The sequence below is a fragment of the Dendrobium catenatum genome, unplaced genomic scaffold, assembly GCF_001605985.2.
Source record: "Dendrobium catenatum unplaced genomic scaffold, ASM160598v2 fragScaff_scaffold_676, whole genome shotgun sequence".
Classification (NCBI taxonomy): domain Eukaryota; kingdom Viridiplantae; phylum Streptophyta; class Magnoliopsida; order Asparagales; family Orchidaceae; genus Dendrobium; species Dendrobium catenatum.
In genome coordinates this window covers 61134-84440 of record NW_021319138.1, presented here as the reverse complement: position 1 = coordinate 84440, position 23307 = coordinate 61134, and the positions used below count along the sequence as shown (strand labels likewise).

General features: G+C 33.2%; 1 protein-coding gene across 3 annotated transcripts; it reads right to left on the bottom strand.

The window, feature by feature from the left end:
- Window positions 1-34: 34 nt before the first annotated feature.
- On the bottom strand, window positions 35-16196 carry LOC110112287 (M-phase-specific PLK1-interacting protein). 3 transcript variants are annotated; one of them, XR_002305009.2, is made up of 6 exons: window positions 15899-16196; window positions 1829-1928; window positions 1660-1688; window positions 1458-1534; window positions 261-1084; window positions 35-173 (listed from the first exon to the last, which is right to left on the bottom strand). XR_002305009.2 is itself a non-coding variant. In XM_020844456.2 (5 exons), exons 2-5 carry the CDS (start codon window positions 1829-1831, stop codon window positions 342-344), a joined length of 852 nt encoding a protein of 283 aa, XP_020700115.1. In that variant the 5' UTR covers window positions 1832-1928; window positions 15899-16196; the 3' UTR covers window positions 35-341. The 3 variants fall into 3 exon arrangements, 2 of the variants coding, with proteins under 2 accessions (XP_020700115.1, XP_028551638.1); XM_020844456.2 differs by having other exon boundaries at window positions 35-1084; XM_028695805.1 differs by lacking the exon at window positions 1660-1688 and having other exon boundaries at window positions 35-1084.
- Between the last annotated feature and the right edge of the window lie 7111 nt (window positions 16197-23307).

Below are 23307 nucleotides of genomic sequence, written 5' to 3'. Positions count from 1 at the left end.
AAGCCTAAGTCATGTTTTTAAAGCCAATACAAAATATTTGTAATTACGTTATTTGATTTTATTTTAAATTTATCAAATAAGTCCTTCCAAAAAGGTAAAAACTGGCTGTTTCAAAGCAACAATGCTACAGTCACTTTCAATGTACCCTACAATCCAATTTCACAGAAAGGCCCCTAAAACACAAAATTAAAACAAGAGCAAATTAAGACAAAGATTGCATCAATGCATGCAAAGCTTATCAAATAGATACTATCACTTACCTAAAGAGCAGGTAGGAAGGTTTTCCAGTCTGCATTGATGGAGAACAAGTAAGTGGGTCCACTGCATCTCAAATATGCTCATTACTCCACACGATCAGTATGATCATTTGGATTCGGCATTATCAATCCTTCTTCTTCCTGCTCATCATTAATTGCTTCTTCAAAAGCCAATGCAAGGAATTCTGCGAGGTTCTGCTTAGGTTTGATATCACCAACAGTCTCATCAACTTTGACTTTCTTAGCTGATATTGATTTTGGAAGCCAGGACTGTGGTCCTGACAGCGGCACAAGAATATTGCCAATAACAGGTTTCAGCTTCCGCCAGGGGTCTTTCACCATCGACTTAACATAGAAACTATCGAGCTGTTGCCGTCCTAAACCGTAACCCTTAATACGATGATATCCTCCTCTACCTCTTCCACCACTCCAGCCTGGACTAGGGCTACCACCCCTGTACTGCCAGCCTCTGCCACTTGAGTGAGAATGGGGACTGCCCCTTATAGCTGAATGGGCGTTATTCATTGGACTTTCTGCATGCCTGGAGCTTGATGGACTACTTTTTGATGAAATGGAGTAATAGCTGTGTCCTGAAGAATTTCCGGAAATATTCCAAGGCCTGGAGAAATTCTGATTTCTTGCGTTTCCTGGTCTAGGGCTGGAATATTGAGCTGGACTTCTCCATGAGTCGCTCTGGAACCGAGGCAACGGGGTGTTATGTAAACTGGGATTTGGAGACGGGGTGTCGTATAAGGTTGGATTTGGAGATGGAAATTGATGTGGATGAGAAGTATAATTGGGAAACATATGGTGCTCCATTTGTCCAGCTGAAAATTGACAGATTTAACATAAGATTTGATCATTTAAAATTATGGATTTTTGAAAGATTATAATCAAACAAATATTAGAAAATCAAGTTAACAAAAGAATCCCAGCATGTGATATAAACTAAAACAAAACACAAGCATAAAATGAAATGAAACTTGACAGAAATGTCTCAAACCAAATAGTTCATAAAGCAGACAAAATCTTACTAAGAGAAGAAACCCAGCAGGAGGACTTATCATTGGCCACAGAAAGAGCAAAAAAATATGACGACAAAGACTTAAAACATCTTTTACTACAGAAAACACCCCTACTCTAAAAGTTTAATAACAGTAAGCTCCAATAAATTTCCTGCATTAATAGGCCTCGCCTTACCTCCAGTTGGCTGGCACAGCACAGTCTGGCAATTCCCACAAACAACAGCAGTCTGAGGTTGGCTGAAAACAGTAGTTCTACAAATTACACCAACCATGAAAGTAAATCAAAGATCAAATTTCAGATAAAAAAACAGATCAAATCTCAACAAACAATAGAACTAAGTACAAAGAAAATGAATAAATACTATAAAAAACTTTACATTTTGAAGCAGCCTTGGCATTTGACATCCTTCAAATAAAAAAAAAAAGATGTTATGAAGCATAAAAAAGCAACCCTACATCAGCCAATAGTAATACCAAGCAAAAAAAAAAAAAAGACTTATTTCATGCAAAAAAACCAAGAATTGCTGATCAGAATTTTTAATTTACCATGGAGTAGGGCGGGCGATTGCACAAGCCGCTAGAGCTTATGTTTCTTCTGTACAAGCTCTGCTGGCGAGTTTAGCATATCAATATTGCTTTAAAGAACCTGCAGATGCGGATAGAGAAACAGAAAAATTAGGGACTAAAAAGTAAAGGACGAAAGAAAATTTTATGAAGCATATAAATAAATAAAGAACAATAACACGTGCAAAAAAAAAAAAAGTTTAACAAAAGAAAACATTAGCCACGTCCATCACAGTTGAAGGCAGAAAAAATCATGAGAATCTGAACAAAAGAAATAGTCCATTCCAACGAAACAATCATTGACATGGAACAGAGAATAAAAATCTACTCCATTCTAAATAGAATTCAAATCACACCATCTTGGCTATGAAGATTGAAGATCTCAGAAACCCTAATTCACTTCCACCATGACTCGGTAAAGATCATAGCTTCCTCAGCAAGAGAAAAGAAATTCTTTAAGAGGTGCCGTTACATGAGGTGAACAAAATAAAAGCCATAGGATTAAGGTTCACGTCATCTCCCTTCAATGAAGGGAAAGCTGGTTAGGAATGAATTGGGATGGATTTGCCACCGGCTTGGATGATTCTAAACTTGGACCGAACATGAAAAGAGAACAAGAAATACCACTTTTGTACATTCAAACTTAGTAAAATCTAAATATAGAAAAAAAAAAACTAACATATCACAGAATGTCAATTCTTCATTTAAACAAAATTTTGCATACGTTACTTAATGATACAAACATTTAATATTTGATATTATTTGAATTATTATCCTATTTACCTTCTAAATAATGCCACATTTTAAATTAAACAATATTAACTATCATTCCATAGTTTTAGCAAATATTTAGATAAATAAACTTTCAATTATATAATTACTGACTAGCATATTGACTTCAATCTTTTCTATGATTTTTTTTCATTTTTTTATTCAAACTTTTTATAAAATTCATAATAAATTCCAAACTAAGTATTTTTTGGTAGCTTCAAAATAAGATTAACTTTTTTAATATCAGTAAATATTACCTACCTAATAATTATTCATACTCCCTTTAACAATACTTGTTTTTATGCAATATAGATTGAATTCCTTTTCTATGTTAATAATAATATAAGATGAAAATGGCCAAATATTTTCAAGATAATTAAATAAATTTGTTAATTAATAAAAATTAAATTAAATGGGTAAAAGGTTTGAAAATCTTATATTCTTGGATACATTATAAACTTTAAATTATATGAATTTAAAAATGAATCTCAACAATCTCCTAAAATGATAAAAATGATGCCAAGGGAAAGGGGAATTTGACTTTATATGCCCCATAATATCAAAAATTAGTAAAATTTATCTATTGTTTCATTAAAAATATGAATACTCTTACCTTTTAACAAAAAGAGTAAAAAATCCTCGCTAATCAATTTTTTGACCCTAAGATTGTAAGAGCTCTGTGACTCTTAGATGAAACTCTTCTGATCACCTTCTTTGTTTTTGGCAATTGCAAAGCATGTGTTTTTGACATGTGGCAAAATTTTAAGATGACAATCTCTTTAAGGATTAATGATGTTCGAATTTTCTTTTAAAATACAAGCAAGCTTTGCACTCTAAATCAAAAACCCCTATGCTGTTAAATTTTAGTTTATGTACTACTTGTCATGTTTAAGTTTATTTTTCAAACACAGTTGTTGTTAGAACAATGATTAAATCACGCTCAAACAATATTAAACATCTTCGAACAATGATCAACTAAAAATGAGTTCGAGAGGATGACAAGTACCATATTGTTGGAGAGCAATTTCTATGAGGATAAGAATTTCAAGAACATTTACATGAAAAACACTTTCATGAAGTGCACCAAAAAAATGATATATGAAAATTTGGGTTGTGCTTCATGACATGCACATTGTTTTCTTCACTAAAATAGTTCTCATGGTCAAAGATAAGGATATAAATTTTGGATATCGATGAAGTAAGATATCATGGGAGAGGGCACTATGACGGATAAAAAGAGACATGACACACAATAAGAGATATATAGTATTAAAGGATTCCCCAGTCTAATATACAGTAACTATATATATATATATATATATAGTATCACTACAAGGCTTATGAAGTCATTTTAGATATGGCAAGAGATACGCTGAGTTTCATGGGATACAAGACTAAGGATACTAAGCTGGTCGAGCAGTAACGTGCTTATGGGCAAGTAGTTCTTGCCATAGCTTATGAATAAAGATGCAAGTAAATATATAACTTGCTCGATATACTTCATAAGTAATGCTTTTAGTGCTTCATTTTTTATGTAAATCGAACAACTCCTTTCATATAATAGATAATTCTTATGAGCTCCTTCATTCACCAGCTTAACAGAACGTTTATAAAGCATTAACAAATTTAAAGGCATCATAAGACAATAAAAAAACCCTTAACATGACTTTGAATATGGCCTTCCAAGTGTCCTCTAATATTGAGATTTACGGGTTAAAGAATAAGTGTGCTCATTATAGTTGATTAATCAAATCCTTGACCTTGTGCAATCGATACATATTTATACGATGATCTTATTGAGTATTATATTCCAATACACATTATATATATTTTTTTCTGAAATAATTGAAGGAATTTTAACTCCATACCTAACACCTAGATCATCAATAACCACTAATCAAAGATAATTCCCATTCAATAGAGATGATAACCCTTAATAAAACAATTTTCTATGCATATACGTCGATTCAAATAAAAAAACATGAAAGCCCTCGATTCCTGATCAACATTTCAAATGCACAAAAAATCATATTTGGTTGATTGTTTGTTTTAACAGAGATTTGGATGAAATTTAAGATAAAATTTACCAAAAAGTTTATAAAGGGCTTAGAAATCCTGGCCTAAATCGAACCATGAATTTAGCTGGATTTTATAAATCTTGACTCAAATCCAGGACCATGAAAAAACTAAGATTTAAGGAATTTAATTCAGCACAATTCCTCAAATCCCACAAAAACTAAGATTGGATTGGGTTGGGATTTATGCCGGATTTAAGGAAAATCCAGCCAATCAGTTTTTAGATGTCATCTAAATCCGACGCTTTCGTAAATCTCGGATTTACTGATTTCCAGCGTAAATCCAATAAATCCCATTGTTCGGTGGATTTACGGATTTATGGACAAGGGGATTTACGGATTTAGTGGAAGAAGCGCCCAAAACGGAGAAATATCATTACCTTCGTGGTGAATGGCTGTCGCGATGAACTAAAATTCGAAAAGAACAATGTCTTCGAAGGAGGCGGAGAAGCTTCGAACTCAACTTCACGTGAAGCAGAACAACAACGAAGAAATGCATAAGAGGAAAAGCAAACCCTAGTAATGAAGAAGTAGCAAAGCCGAAGAGGAAGCCCTACCTCACGCGAAAAGTAACGAAGAAGCGAGGGAAAGCTTACCGACTATGAGATTAATTCCTTAAATTTTAAATTAGGCAATAATTATGATAGTTTAATTAATATGATTTAATATTTAAATAATTAATTAGGTAATTAGCAGTATAAATATTAATTAAATACTTAATTTATATTATAATATAATATAATTAATTAATTAATTAATTAGACACCTAAAAGTATAATCGGTAATTAAAAAGTATTAAAAAAATTAAATTAATGAAATTGTTAGTATTGTTAATACTAATTAAATGATTAATTGTTTTAAATAATAATAGTTATAATTAGTATTGAAATTTTCATTAAAATAATATCTAAATAAGTAATTAGTTAATTAATATTTTTATTAGTAATTAAATTATTAATTAATTTATTGAATAATTAAACTAGCTTCTTAGTATATTATTTATAAATAACTCATAGCTAACACGCAAATAAAATTCAAAGCACACTAAATTTAATTTTCAAAGGAACCAACCGTCTTAAATCCTGGATTACATTGCCAAATAGTTTCTCGGGATTTAATATATGTTATACCAAACAGTTTTCATGATTTAACACCCTCAAGACTTAGTAATCCGAATTTACATGATTTATTAAATCCCACTAAAGTGAAATCCAATCTGATACCAAGCAGCCCCTAAGATTTATCAAATCCAACTTTACTAAAATCATGCCTTCAATTAAACAAGCTCATACACAATCATAAACAAGGATAGTAACCAAGAAAATCACAAGCATCAAACATAACAAATTCATATATAAAGGATCAAGTAACGATTGTGAAGGTTAAGTGAGGATTGGAAAAGAGGAACTCACTATGTCGTCGAGCTATGGAGAAACAGGCTTAAGAGGCACGACCAACGTAGAAGACGAGAACCTTGTCGAGTGTCTATGATCGCCGTGTCCACTTCCCGCTTCGTCGCCAAAGTTTTCAGAAGGAAGCTCACATCACAGACCAATCCCTAGCTCATAGCGGCATTTGTGAACTCGGCTTCCGCTCGCCGGATGTTAATCGGACTCCAAGGCTAATTTGGTGGGTATTTTTTATTTATTTAAATATCTAATTCCTATATTTTATTTTATTTTATTTATATAATTTATGTCTCATAATATTCAAAAATTAAAAAAAAAATCCTCTATTTATTTCTTAAAAAAATATATCTAAAATTTCTTAATGATCAAAATATTCAAATTTACTCGTCACACTCTAAAAAGAGAGAAACATCCCCCACTTTTCACATTGATTTTCTTCATTTGTTGTCATCATTAGTGTTAACATATTTTTCATCATAAATTTTTTCACTCAAGAGGGACCGCACTGGTAAAGTTTGAGATATTTTTGGCTCATTGATGATTAAGCATACATGGATAATATTTTTTTTCAAGATTTAATTCTATAGTGCATATTAGGTTTTGTTTGATGGAGATGTAATGCAAAGTTAGATAAAGTATTAAAAAGTATATTTATTATTTGTTAAAACATCTAAGTGAACTATGTTCAAACCTTATTTGAAACATGATAGAACATAGTTCAAGATGCTAAACACTATGTTATTAGATTTTATTCGAACAATGTTCAAACATCATTCAATGAATAAAGTGAAATCAATCTTAACTAGAAGATTATTTTACTTAGACTAAATAAGATACAATCATATGTTATAATATAGTTCGATTACATAATGTGTATATTCAACCATGATCCAATCATTATTCGATCATATTCAATCAATGTTCAAACTACCTTGATCAAGATGGACAACTAGCCAATAAATTTATAGTTTGTCATAGGAGAGACATAAAGAATGAAGTAGAACTTCAAGATCCCCAAACATTATAAAATTCTTTCCATTATACTTTACTCCTTGAAAGGCATAAAGAATCACTACCTATATTTAGATCCAAAAGTCAATCACCAACATACCCAACTTCTCCATTTCAAGCCCATGGGTCACCTACTAGATTTATCCCTTAATCTTCTAATGTCCCGCCTAAAAAGATGATTAATGAACCCACTCCTAAGAGCACAAAAGAGATTGTTTGCTTTAAATGCAACAAAAAATGGCATATGCAAAATCAATGTAAGCAAAATTTATGTTCTTAGAGGTGAAAGAAGATAAAGAAGTGAAGGAAGAATTTGAGGAGATTCATGATGATAGTCATTTGTTTGATAATTCATAGATCCTCTTGTAGAAGACCAAATCAATACCATGAGGTGTTTGATAATGGCTAGGGTTTAAGATTGGAGAAGAAATATTTTCTCCATACTTATTGTGTATAAAGAGAAAATATACAAGTTGGTTATAGAGGTTTAGTGCCGAAACATGGTATCAACACATACTTTCAAGAGCCAACCTTAAGCCAAAACCCATCCTGAACCATTCAATACGAGTTGGGTAAACTACACTTCATTACCCATCACTTATAGACGACTAGTGCCTTTTAAGATAGGTAGTTATGAGGACCATACATGATGTGATGTGCTTTAAACGAATACAACATATGTATAGTTAGGAAGATCTTGGTTATTAACTAGAGGTGTCAAAAATTTTGGAAGAGAAAACACCTATTTGTTCTAATTCAATGACAAAACTTTCAAACTCTATCCTTTTAACCCAACTTAATAGGTTATCCTAATTCCTCCACATAAATCATTCACTACCCCACAACCTAAACATCAACATACAAAGAATTTTATGCTTCTATTAAGTATTGTTAGACTTTCCCCTGCTATAAAAATAATCTATGGTTACAACTCAAAGAGACTAATTGATCTTGCTGGCATACCTTCATATTTTCTGATTCAACATTCATTTTTCCCAAAGATTATCAAAGCCTTCATGATAATGTTAAGCAATAATTAAAAGTCACTAATATAAATTATGCTAAAACAAGAAATAAAAAATAAAACTTTTAATGAATACAATATTAGTGAATATTAGAGATCACGTGTTGATTAAGATATGACTTGAGAGATATCCCTCTATAAAATTTAAGAAATTACAAACTAAGGCATGTGGACCATATGAGATTATTAGAAAACTTGGCACAAATGCATATATTCTTGAATTGCCAAAAGATATAATTATAGCCATATTTTTAATATAGAGGATTTGATATCACATAAGGGAGTTAGCAAATCTCTAAATATATATAATGCTTCTTTTGCAAGAGGACAAAACCATCACTTGCACGTGCCTACCTAACATTCCTTTGAGATAGACCAAGTTAATATACATGATATACCAACACATTAAGATAGAGATTGAGCACATGTTTCTTGTGAGATAGAAGGATAAATCACCAACATATGACACTTGGGTTATTAAAGATGACTTGGAGAAACTTGCACTAGAACTTGTAGAGGACTACATTGACTTTAACTTTTTAGAGAAGATGTGGCACAATATACATATCCAAGAAGAAGTTAACCAGCAACTAGAGCCCATTACAAGAAGGAAGTTAAGAAGATTCAAGGATCTAAGATAAGAAGCAAATGAAACATCTTAAATAGAATTTCTATTTTTGTGGTATCTTAATAGCATTTCTATTTTACGTATGTGATACATATTATAAAAATTATGTATTTAGGATTTATATTTGAGCTAGCCATTATAGTTTGAAATTCTTAAATTCAGATTTTTTAAATATAAATATTAAAAATTCAAAATTTTGTAAATTTGAAGTTTAGATTTTGAAATTTTGAGGGAATGTATATTTAATTTTATATGAAAATATTTTATTTGAATTAAATAATCCAAATGAACATGTGGTCATTCATGATTGGCCGTCCAAATGGAAAAAGAAAGAGGTAAGTACTTTGGTAATTACCTCATTCTCTCTCCTACACTATAGGTGGCAAGCCCTTATTTTCTCTCTATATGAAATTCAAATGTCAATGTCATAAACCTTTTTTTTTTTAAATAGCTTTAAGGGCTTTTGCATATGTTATAAAAGTTGATATTTAATTCAAGAAGAAGGGACTTGGTGGCCAGCTCATTCCCTAAATCTTTTTAATCATTTACTGTAGAATTATTCTACAAACCTAAATCTTCTTAATCATTTACTATAGAGTTATTCTACAACCCTAAATCTTTTTAATCATTTACAGTAGAATTATTCTACAAATATGCTCTCAAAATTCCATTGCAATTTTCTATCCATTTCACCATACAAATCCACTCAAAAGGCCAAGAAGGGCTCCTTGCTAAACCTAGACTAATTATGACCTAGTTTGGTTTTAGACCCCTTTTGATCCCTCTAAATTCCTTAAAAATTTATGAAAAGTTTCATAATTGATCTAAACATACTCATCATCCATTTTTAAGAGTTTTAAAGTGTTGGAGTGTGACACAACAATATCTAATTTTAAAGAATTTCATATTTTTATATCTTATTTAATCTACTAGATTCTCTAATAATTCACTAGTATAAATAAGTCCAACGAAAGAAACTATAAATCATATGCATCAAGTCAAATACATCAATTTACAATTCTATATTCCTTTCTCAAAATTCATATACAATAACCAAAAGAGAATCTACAACATCAATCTATCATTAAACATTCCTAGTTATAAAAGAATAAAACCAAAATTAAAAAAAAAAAAAAAACTAAACGTAAAAATCTTGATCAATCTCACTTCACTGGGTCCTGACTCCTTCCTAAAAAACATGTAAAATCACAATGAGTTGACGGCTCAGTAAATTACTAGAACCTATAACTATAATTAATATAAGATAATAGAAATAACATAAATGTAATCATTCTATCCAAATTAATATAAACAAGTAATAGTAAGAATATATGACTGTCAATATGAACAGTGTCATTTCATATGAGCAATGAAAATCAATAATAAGTAATGTAACTTAGAATCAGTTATTAGTAGCCATATAATAGATCAATATCCTATAACCATACCAAATACAACGCATTAGGTCAGATATAAATCTGTACACATTTACATTATATATATATATATATATATATCATCTCATGTATATCAGTATATCTATCATATCGAACAATTGGTCTACATCTGTTCTATGCATATCATGCAGTATTAATGCATGTGTATCATGTTCTATATTAAGTACAATGTATCATGTATATTATATATTCATATATATCAATGTTTAAAATTGCGTATTAGGGTATTGAGGCATTTTTCATTCGTGAGGCGAGGCATAAGCCTCAAGGCGTTTTGAGGCGTAAGCCTCAAAATCAAAAGATTTCATAAACATAAAATGATAAATTTTTTATTTATTAATGAATGAATTATATAAAACATAAAAAAGCATAAGATATGAAGTGAAATCAAAATATCCCAATAATAAGACAACATGAAATATAGTTCAACTCAAAATTCTATCTTTCCCAAATCTTAATATTCTTTTCATTAACATATAATTCAAATTTTCAAAAATAAATAGCAATGACATATCACATAAGAACTCATAAGTCATCAGCACTGTCATCACTAAGGGGTTCTTCATTTGAATCATCATTATGATGAATTGCTCTCTCCCCTTCCTCCTCTCCTATAGAGTCCAATGTCGGGCATTTACTTCAAGATTTATGTAAGTTTTAATATATATAGCGTGAGGCGTAAGCCTCATGCCAGTGAGGCGAGGCGGGCCTCAACCAAGTTGAGGTGCAAGCCTCATAAAAAAAAAACTCGAGGCGTAAGCATCAAGGTGTTTTTTACTGGAATTGCGCAAAGGCAGGCCTTAAGGCGAGCCTCATATTGCGCAATTTTAAACCATGATATATATAATATACTCTTTTATCATTATTATCATATGCTTGTACTAATCATGTCTTATATCATATTCATATCTTTTATGTAATTATCATGTCATGTCTTATTCTATTAACATGCAATCCTAACATGTATGCAAATCATGTTATAAGCAAGGTAGGACATTTAGCACTTTCTATCTATTGGTGTATCATATTATATCAGTCAATCTCCTTATGTCTCCCTTTTCATATCACTTAGGATTATACCATAAACTTTATTTTAAAGAAAGTCCATCGGCGTGTTCTCCTATACATGGTAACATATCTTCAGCCAACCTAAATCAATTAGCATTTCAAAGCAACTTTTTTTAGTTTTACACACATTTCATGTCATGTATATCAAATTAACAAATATCATCTACACACCTTATGCAATGACCATAGCATATAAAGTTATCAAGTATATTCATTAGTATGCATGTATCATGCCAAAATATATGTTACTCTAGATGAATAGTAAATTTATGCATATCATGTATTTCATGTTCATATATAGTACACTAACTCTCAATTATTTCACACTTGGTATTACTTTACTCAATTAAGATAAAATAGCATATATGCAAAACCAACCGATGAAATCTCAAGATAAACCTATCAAAACATTTAGGTTAATTATATCTACCATATCTCAAAAGTTACATGATAAAAATTCCTAGAATATGAGATATTGCATTTTTATTTAAAAGTTGGGAGAGGGAAAATAGACAGAACTCAAAATTATGTAAAATAAAGGTAGGGTTAAGGTTATCTAGCATGATTAGAGCAATTTATAACTGAGCAATGAAAAATGCTAGCCAGAACATTGCTTTCTCTCTTCTCTCTCCTCCATCTCTCTCTCCCTTTATCTCCTCTCTCACCCAGCATGCATAGGAAATGGGGAGAGGGAAATGGTGGGCAAGGGTTTTTAGATAAAATAGATTTAAATTTTTTATTACAAAAAGTAAATTTGAGACCTATCATAGTGCTCAAAACCCCAGCATTCTAATGCGGCCCAAAATCCTGTAAACGCGAGAGCTTAGCACTGCAGCACTCCCAACCCAAATTTCAAGTTTATCAAAATTTTGGTGGAATTAAAATTTTAGCCTATTTAAAGGAGTTTTATTAAGTGTAAATTATATACTATTTATTTTGTTTAAATTCAGTAAAAATGGACTATTTTAATTGTGTGTTTACAGGAAATGTACAGGAAAAGGCAATAACTATAAGTATTAAATAGCGTTGCAGCGCCATCATAATAAGCATCACAGCATACGCATTCACAGCACCCTGACACCAGATTCAGACATTGCAAAGACAATTTCTCTATTTTAAAGCGCCGGAGCATCACTGAGGTTAGTGTTACACAGCTCCGTTGCGCCAAAATTCAACACCGTGGCATTGGAGCCTCAGGAAGATGAGTGTCAAAGCACCAAGCCTTGCAACACCTCAATGCTAAAATTCACATTCAAGCACCGCATCACTCAAATTCTAAAGCGTCGCAGGGGAGCAGTTGCCAACGCGAAGAGCTATATCAACTCAGCTACAAGATGCGTCGTTTCAATCATTAACTATGCCAAGTCAGTCAGCACCGCAGCGGAGCCAACATTACATCGCTAAGATGCTAGTTCATTTTATACAGTCGCAACGCCACCTTGTCGAGCGTTGCGGCGCCTGAGCCCATCTCTGTACTTCCTATAGATTGTTTCCAATTATGTTGTTTGGGGAGTTCTGTCAGTTAAGTAAAATTAAATAATTTTAAGTGTATTTCTTTAGTGCTCCCTTAGAGTAAAGCCTAAGGAAGGCTAGGGAAGTGCAAGATACTTCATTGTGGAGATCTTACCCGATTTGTGTAAGAAAGTCTATGGTTGACTGGTTGGAGGAAGGAGTATAAAGAAGATCATTTGATCCTTTCAGGTGATAATTTTCTTATTACTTATCTTATATCTTTTTTTCAATGAATAAAATAAAAATGAGTTTGCTTGTTATATATTTCATGTCTAGCTAATTCTCTAGTTTTGGATTGATGATGTGAAAAGCATAACAAGTATTAATGTAGACTCTTGTACCTTGAATGATAAATTGATATTTTAATATCCCCATTCTTCATTTAATGCATACAGTATTCATATGTGTAGTTAAAATCTAGTGTGATGTATAACCTCGACGGAGGAATGTTGTAATAATTAGAATATTGAAATAGAATGTTGGCATGCCTAGATATAGAATGCTTGAATATTCTAGGTTCTATGGAGATAGAAAAATTGTAGGAAGGTTATTAATGTTTTTTCACTCCTACAAGCTCAACAGAGATTATAATGATAGTTAACTAAAAAGAACAAATGTTGGGGCATCCACAAATAATTAACTGGTTGAAACCTACAAGTTAAGAATCAAGCAAATTTAAGATCATTACATGAGCTATGATTTCAAACTATTAAATAAATCCTAATACTCCCACAACTTCCTCTCTTGTCCCATTAAACTCTAAACCCTATTTCTCCATCACAACTTATTGGGCATCACACTCGTTACTCTAAAAATCCCAATCATAAAATATCATATAATTTTGTCCTCACAAATCCACGTCCTCTCCAGAATCTTACATTATTTCTTTCAATATCATCCAAAACTAATTCATTAAATATTTCCCTCCTACAAGGCTATGACCAATTGACCATGAGTTTGAAGCCTTGATGGCTTTGCTTGGAGATGAAGGCAAACAAAAGCAAGATGCGACAAGCAATTGCCTCAAGCAAGAGAGATGCAACAAGCCATTATTGGGGTACCCAATTGCGATGGCAAGCGGGGCTCGTTGTGGAGTTCTGGTGATGTGGAGCAAGGGCAACGAAGGAGCTGGACAACTAATGGACATTGCAAGTCTTACTTGAGAGGCCAAATTTAAGAGACTTCTTGGTTGATATAATATAATTTTCAAGGAGAAGTTCGTCAGGAAATTTGCATTACCAATATTTTTTTTTCACTGGATTGTTTCTAGACAATAATATCGGTAGAATATTGTCGAATTTAGCACCAATAAAAGTGGAATGTCCGCCAAAAAATTGCCCATTTTATCAATGTTTTTTTTTCTTGATAAATCTGACAACATTTCATTATTTTTAGTTGTTTTATCTACCATCTAATTCACATATTACAAATAATAAACTATTGCAACTAGCTCCATACCTCTAGGATCCTTGCCACAATTTACTCTTTGAAAGAGTTTTCGTCAATCTAGTTGACATAGATCAATCAACCCATAATGTTTTTTCTCCAAAATGTTATTACTCTCACGAATTGTTTGACTAAAAGTAGAATTTAGTAAAATCTATAAATCTGAATTAAGTAAATCTTGAGAAAAATAAAATATGAAAAATTATATGGCATGACAATAATTAAATCCTAATAAAGTGTGTGGTTATTTGTTTCGAGATTGATATTTGCATCAAAAAGAGCTCCAACTCTCTAAATCTTGTGAATGGTGAGATTTAAAAAATCTTAATTTTAACCAATAATAGGGTTAAAATAGGATTCATAAAACTAGTAGGATTTAAAGTCTTTTAAAATATATATGGTGAGATTTAAGCCAAATCTTTGCTCAAATACTGCCTAAAATTGGATACCAAAAAAAACATTTTATTATCATACCCAATTAACTAAAAAAAACCTTTTATTGTCATACCCAATCAACTACATGACTTTTAGTATAATGAGTTATTTTTTGCTATTTTCTCCGCTTCTTAATTTGCTTCATGTAACCTCAACCTTCGATTTCATCCTATCGTCTTACTTTCATCATATTTTCACAATGCTCATGTCATTCTTAATTATCGTTATTGTTTTCCAATGTATAACCCTCTATCATAGAAACGTAAACCAACTTAAATTCTAGCATAGCATATCAGGAAAAGTGGAAATAATAGCAGATGTCTCCCTTTGAACAAGTGTTAAAACTTCGAGTAATATTAGATAAAATAGAGAATAAGCACACCAAAGATTATAATCATTAAACATAAATTTATATAGCTTAGTGAGATCCATCTACGTCTACAATTACATAGAGATCAGAAAATTAGCTAAGTTTCAAAAAAGATACATGAAAATATTACACTTCATATAAAGTTAAAGATAAATATAAAGATATTGTTTTATGTAGTTGGGAGAGAATGTATCGGGCGGGACTCAACTTCACGAAGAAGATTTTATTGTTGCTGTTGTTACTCTCTTTCACCCTCTATTTTAGGAGTCTGAATAAGAACTACTCTCTAATATGACCAAGGGTTTTATCTTTCGTTAAAACTAAGAATAGCAACAATTCTTCCATATTAAGGAAATCTAAAACCTACCCCCTATAGGTACCTGAAAATTTCCATTTTTTTAATCAAATGGCACCCCTTCACTCTCTCGTCCTCTTCATTTCCTCTCTATGTTGCTTCTTGTTGTGGATGTCATGCATCCATTGATATACTCCCCTTTCATAGAGCAACAAATGATAGATATAAAGAATTAAGTTTGGTAACCATCACATTTAAAAATTAAAGAAAATTATTAGCTAAGATGGTTAAGAAAATTTAGATTTATACCTAAGAATCTCCTAATTGGAGTTTGAATATTCAATGCTAAACCGTATTAAATCCTACTAAAATAGGATTCATCAAATCCAATTTTAATAAAATCCTACCATCAACAAAAGAATCCCACACGCACAATCAGAAACAAGAATGGTAACCGAAAAAATCATAAGCATCAAACATAACGAATTTATATACAAAGGATCAAGAAACGATCATGAAAGGGAAATAATGGTAGGAAAAGAGGTACTCACTATGTCTTCGAGCTGGAGACAAACGGGCACCGAGGCGCGGCCAAAGCGGAGGACGAGTACCTTGTCGAGGGTGTCTCTGATCGCCGTGTCCACTTCCCGCTTCGTCGTCAAAGTCTTCAGAAGGAAGCTCATGTCACAGACCAAACCTATCTCACAGCGGCGAAACTCGGCTTCCACTTCCCGGTGATTAACACGAAGCTCACGCTTAATAGATTCGCACGGCCTGAAACGCACAGGCTAATTCGCGGTGTATTCGCCGGTTAAATCCAATCCGATGTCAAACAGCCCGTTAGGGTTTATATCTATCTTATTTAACTATCTAACACTAAAATCTTTAATATTTTATATCCAACTTTCATAAAATAAATATACGTACCAGAAATTAAATATTAAAATTTATAGGATAATATAAGCTGTAAGATTAAAATATATGAGTTATATATTTGATATTAAAATTATCTATGAAAATATTAAAGTTTTAAATGTTAGATATATAAATAGCATGATATAAAATAATATGTGAAGACCATTAAATTAGAACAATTGTTTGTCTAGATTTATGGGGGCACGCACAACATCATATTATAACAAGGGCATTAGTAGAGGTGCGAAACCTAATGAGGCTTTTTTATGAATTATATATTACGGTGGCGGCAAATTGTTATAAAAATTTAGGGAAATTTACATACATACCACTTTATACCATCCTATTTACATATCTAACACCTAAAATTTTAATATTACATACATACTACTCTATATTATTTTAATATCAAATACGCCACTCATATTTTCTTCCAATCACTCATATATTTCATTTTTACCACTCATATTTGATATGAAAATGAACTAAGAATGGTATGTATGTAAATTTAAAGTTTTAGGTGTTAAATATGTAAATAGAGTATTATATGGTGGTATATACGTAAATCTCCCAAAAATTTAAAATGAGATTAGTAGTTCTATAAATTAATTAGGAGACAAAAATGAAAAAAAAAAAAACTTCCAAATTTAGGTCTTGAGGCATCACAACTTTTTGGAATTAAAGATATGAATATTGAAAGAGTTGAGTTGTAACCATAGCTATATGAATTAATTGAGATGGGTAGAAATGAGTATTGTTAAGATTTATTTTTGCGCATTCATAACATGCATATATATGAATGAATTCTGATTTCTTCGGAAAGAAAATTATACTGAGTGTAATGGAGCAATCTAAAGTTCCAAATAAAGAGAGTGCATGGCCCCAATGAGTTTTGATAGTATGATAAAATTTGCCAATTTAATAGCTCAGCTGACTGCATAGAGTAGATAATCTAAAAGCTAGGAGAATGAAGAAGACCAGCATTTACAAATGTCTCATATGTTAAAGCCCTATTATTAATTTCAGCTGTAGGTTTTAATGACCAACTAAGCTATTAGTTTACTTCATGGATTTTATATATTTTCATGATTGGGTCAAGATCCAAGGGAGTGAGGCGGATCGTGATTTTTTAGATTTTGTTTATTTTGTATATTTTTATATATTTTTTTTTGTAGTTAAGAGTGTAAAGATCGATAAAATGATGTACTAATTGAACTCATAACTATTGTATATGATTTTGAGAACATAAATAAATTTGTATATTGAAGAAAAGAATTTATAGTTGCTCGCGTTAGTTTTTATTTCATTAAAATGAGATTAGTGGCTGGTAGATTAATTAAGAGACAAAAATGACAAATCTTTCAAATTTAGGCCTTTAGGCATCACAAATACATTTTCTTCAAAGCTTTAAAATCATCAATCAAAGGAGTATCATCTTTAGCCATGGGAGATTTTGAAGTAGGTGCTCTAGAGACTAGTGGGAAATGAAAAAAGTTTACATTAAAGTCTTTCAAAAGGGAGTAGACATGTTATTTATAAGTTCTTCTTAATGTAATTCAAACTAATGGAAATGCCAAATGTTAGTCAAATTATCGATTTAGCAAGGAAAAATATTTTTATTTATTCTTTTATATTTTTAGTTTTAATAGGACACAATGGAGAAAAAGGATTCATGTGGCCGACCCCACGTAGTGGGATAAAGACTTGATGTTGTTGTTGTTGTTGTTTTATATTTTTAGTTGTTGCGTCCAGGGGTATTCGCGACGGTAGAGAAATATAAAGTTTAACGTCTTAGTATTGTACGAAAATCCGGCACGCAATCAGATAAAAAGAGAGGGTGCGTCATCCATTAGAGACACCAAAATTTTTATGTGGAAAACCCCTGAATAGGGGAAAACCCATGGGGTCTGGCCCAGCATAAATGAATCCACTAGTATTATAATTGATTACAAATTAGGTCCTTCCTCGGGGGAAGGCCTTGGCTTGATGTACATGATATGTAGTACATTACATAGTAGAAATACAAAGAATCACTGTTGACGTATTTGTTTGTTCAGAAGGATCATAGTCTGGTGACTGAGGTCAGAAGAATTGTAGTCGACGGGCGACAGAGATCATATATACCGTAGTCGGGACTGTAGTCGGTGGTCGTAGTCGGCTAGCGACGGAGGTCGGAAGGACTGTAGTCGGTGGGCGACGTAAGTCAGGAGGATCATAGTCGGCTGGCGACGAAGGTCTGAGGGACCGTTGTCGGCGGGCGATAGAGGCCGAAAGAACTGTATTCGGCGGGCGACATTAGTTAGAAGGACCGTTGTCGGCGGGCGACGGAGGCCAGAAGGACTGCAGTCGGTGGACGGCATTAGTCAGAAGAACCGTTGTCTGATGATGGAGGTCAGATAGACGGCGTCAGGTAGAAGTCTAGTAATGAACATAAATCCAACATCAGATAGATGTTCGGTGAAAGTCCAACAATAGATAGAAGTCCAGTGTCGAGTAAAAATTTGACGACAAGCGGAGGCCTGGTGTCCGGTAGAAGTCCGACGTAAGTTGGAGGCCGAGCATAACTCCAGCGTTAGATGGTATTCGGGCAAAACTCCGGCGTCACTTGGAGTTCGGGTGAAACTCCGGCGTCACTTGGAGTTCGGGCAGAATTCCATCATTCCGGCGTCACTTAGAAGTAGGACGAAATTCCAGCGTCACTTGGAGTTTGGACGGAATTTCGGCGTCTATTGGAAGTCGGGCAAAATTCCAATGTCCCATGGAAGTCGGACAGAATTTCGGCGGTGACCGAGGAGGAGTTTATTTCCTCCTATCCTTCTTCTTTTCTCTTCTCCTCTTGCTTCTTGCTTCCCCTTGCTTTGGCTCTCCTCCCCTTCTCAAGAGAAATGAGAGGTCTATTTATAGATTTCTGAAGTGGCATGGCCTGTAAATAGGTGAGAGATTAGGGGCGAATTTGGAGTGGTTTGAATGGACGACCGATATTGAATCCCTTGATTATGGACCGTTCATCAGACATTTAAAGGTCTTAATGATGTCAGAATTTGGCGATCTTAGGATCGTTGGATTCATCTCGTCAAGCATCTCGATTCGATTATAAGCATGCCATTTTTGGAAGCCGTTTAGTAACCCAAATTATGGATTGAACCTTCCGAATGTGCTTCGGGTATTTTATTTGGTCCCATTTGGGCTTGGATTGTGAGACCTCGTTCCCTTACTGTTTCTCTCTGATTAATCCTTTCACTATTTGATTCTGGGGCATCACATGGATAGAGTTCAATTTGGTGTCGTTGGGTTCGTCTTTCCGAGACGATTGGTTCGACTATAAGTTTGCTGAAATCGGAGTTCAGATGATCCCATATTTAATTTTTGAAGTTTTCAACTCGATTTTTGCCTCGAGATTCATGCTCGGTCAAGATAATTTTTTACTGATATATCATTAGTAATTTATCCATGAAATAAGAAAATTAGGGAACTAAATATATATCCATATATCCAAACAAGGTCAAATTGGTTCACAGCAAAATTGGCAAAATAAGAATGAATAAAAATGATGAACTTGACATAGCCATCGTAAACTCACTAGGCTCAAAGTGAAACTCAAAAGAACATACTTTGCCTGCATTCATCTAGAGCTATCAACATTTGACCCGACCCGAAAACCCGATCCGAACCCGACACGAAAATTTCGGGTTTGGGCGAACCCGGATTCGGGTTCGGGTTAGAGATTTTGACCCGTTTGTAAAACGGGTCGGGTTCGGGTTGACCCGGCGGGTTGCAGGGTCGACCCGAAACCCCATTTAATTTAAAAAATCCGGATTTCCCGCCCGCTGCCCCTGCCCGCTACCCACTGCCCTACGCCCTGGCTCACTTCTGGCCAGCCCGCTGCCCGCTGTGCCCACGAGGCCACGACGCCACACGGACACGCGCGTGCATGCGGCCACGCGGCCACGCCCTCGCACGTCGTCTGTCCACATGCGGCCACGCGCTGCCCCTGCCCAACCCGCTCAAGCCCTCGCTTTCGCCCGCCGTCCGCCGACAAAACCCAAATTCCAGGTCTGGTCGGGTCAACCCGGCAACCAGCCGGGTCGGGTTCGGGTTCAGATTTCTGACCCGTTTGTCTACCTGGGTCGGGTTAGGGGTCGACCTGTTTGAACCCGGATCAATTCCGAATTCGACCCGAACCCGACCCGTGACCCGAAATTAACACCCCTACATTCATTCATACAAGTTGATGACTTCCTCCAACAAGTTGATGACTTCTTTCATCAAGTTGATAACTTTTGCCATCAAGTTGGCAACTTTATGAAGTAGTTTTAAGATAATTTTTTTCATATACTCTTATCTAGTTTAGATTGCATGCCTCATGTACTTTGATGAATTTTATTATCATTTTTCTAGCATAAAAGATGTTTTTCTTGTAACACCCAAACTCTCACTTGAGCATATAAATAGGAGATTAAAGGGAGGTTTTTGGCACACAAAGTCTTGAGAATTCAACTCTTATAGTCTTGTCAGCATTTTCTTGTCAATATAGTGAAATCACAGAGCTTCTCTCACTAAATTTTATCTCTGTTTTTTTTTTTTAATTTATTTTACCGTACGAATTTTGCTAATAAGCGGTTCTAACATTGCCCAAGAATAAAACATTTTACAAATTTACGATAATGAGCAAGCTTGTTGAAATTTCTTATACCACCCTGATGCCAAAGTTGGATGAAATGAAATTCCTTCCATGTTAATTTCTTCCATATCAAAAGGATTAAGAATCATATCAACCAGAAAATTAAATATGAAATCAAGATGATATTGGTCATTCTATGTTTGTGAACTTTTGTATCAATTAACTATTTGATGGTGCTCTTTTTGTTATGGTTCTCTATGGTCTTAACCCTGTTTTTGCTATTATCATATATATATATATATATATATACTTTCTTCTAGGCTTGTCGAGCTCATATCTCTCTTGGCTTGAATTTGAGCTTGATTAATTAATCGAGTTCGAGTTTTCGCTCGATTTTAAATCTAAGAGATCGAGTAGGCTCACGAGCAAGCTCGTTTATTATGAAATAGTGAGAATGATTTTGATTCAAGCAATTATTATTATAAGATGATAAAAAATGAAAAATTAGAAAAAAAAAAGCACTTGATATAAGAAAATGAGATATAATATTTAAATATTTTTAGTATCTTTGTATTATTGAATGCTAATACATGTAAAGTTATTTTCAATGAGCCAACTCATGAGCTAACGAGTTAAGCAGGGTTGGCTCAAATTTGCCTCGTTAGCTCATTGAGTTGACTCATGAACCATTTATCAAACTAATTCTTAGTTTACTCATAAGTTGGCTAGAATCACTAACACCCCTAGAGGGGGTAATCCATCATCCCTTGGATGGCCAACGATTACATTGTCCTAACGCATCAGATCCATTATAACCTCTCATAAGTTCAACTTTTTATATATGTTCATATTACCAAATAATAATGAGAAAACCCTTTCTTTCAAAACCCCATAGGGGGTATAGATGAGTGGACTCGAGCTCGAATTTGTCTAATATAAATATTTCATTATGCTTCGCGGCCTCACTTGAAACATGCTTCACTCTTATTCAAGCCGCTTTATGGGCTAATGAGTCAGGCGGACTCTAATATAAACTCAAGCTCGAAGCTTGATAAGCTCAGCTCATGAGCTTGTTATTAAGTCGAGTTTGAGCAACCTTGCGAGCCAACTTGACTCATTTGCACGACAAATTATTGCATCCGGTCACCAGACGGGGAGATAGGTTCGGATATTAATAAAATATTATTCTAAATTAAGCATAGGAAAAGCGCAAGTCAAAAGCGCAGATAAAGCACAGTCAAAGCGCAACTAAAGCGCACATAAAGCGCAGTCAAAACTCAAGTGAAAATTAGCGCATGTGATGTGGCAAGTTTTAATTGGATGTCCGAACCTATCCTCCGCGTCCGGTGATCGGATGCAATAACCCCTACTTCATAGCAACATTTCTTTTTTTTTTCTCTCTCTTTTTTTTAAAAAATAAAATTGTCAAAATTTTTATTTTCAAAATACTCCCTCATCTAAGAGTCTTATCTTCTACCAGTAAAACAATCAAGTAATCAACTTTAATTCAACTTCTACAATGATAGTATATATTATTTTAACATTAAAAAAAAAATCTCATTTTGAAATTTCATAAAAATAATGATCATTAAAAAAATATCATAAAACTGATAATTTATTGACTTGACTTTTAATATCATAAATTTCACCTATTTATATTCAACCTACAAATTTGTGTTTTTACATGCTAATTTATCAGGTTATTATATAATAAAATTTAAAACCTTAAAGAAATAAAACATTTTAAACCTTTTAAAGCATGTGTTGTTAGGCATGTAAATGAGCCGAGTCAAGTCCGAGTTATTTCAACTCACCTCTAACTTGAGCTTAAGCATGATTAAGTAATAGAATTCGAGCTTGATTCTATACGAGTTCAAACTGGCTCATGAGCCCAATCATTTATAAAGAAAGGAAAAAAACGATTATGACTCAAATAATTATTATAGTAAAATTAAAAAATGAATGAAAAATCAAGAGAGAAGTAATAAGAAATCACCTAATATTAAAAAATGAGATAATATTTTTGAATATTTTAATAAATATATACTTGAACTCCAGAATTCTAGCATATTTTAGATACATTTTGTATTAATATTTTTTAAACTAGCCGACTTGTGAGCTAACGAGTTGAGTTGTGTATGCTCAAGCTTGACTCACAAGCCATTTATTAGGGGTGTCAATAAATGACTTGACTCGCCTCAATCCAACCAGAAAAATTGAAGTCCAAATTTACTTGTTTGATAAAGGGTCGGGTTTAGATTGGGTTGGGTTTTATTACCCTTTTATTAAACGTGTCAGTTCAGGTTAGCCCACTTATCTATTTTTACTTGAAATGACTCGTTTAATATTCTTTTAAAAAGTTTTCCACTTGTGAATATAATAATCTTATTTTTTTTAGTTAATAAGTTTTTGTTACCAAAATTG

Coding starts and splice junctions, on each gene's coding strand:
- LOC110112287 (XM_020844456.2), bottom strand. Junction 1,535..1,659: donor TGCCAAGGCTGCTTCAAAAT/GTAAAGTTTTTT, acceptor TGTAATTTGTAG/AACTACTGTTTTCAGCCAAC. Junction 1,085..1,457: donor GCTGTGCCAGCCAACTGGAG/GTAAGGCGAGGC, acceptor GTCAATTTTCAG/CTGGACAAATGGAGCACCAT.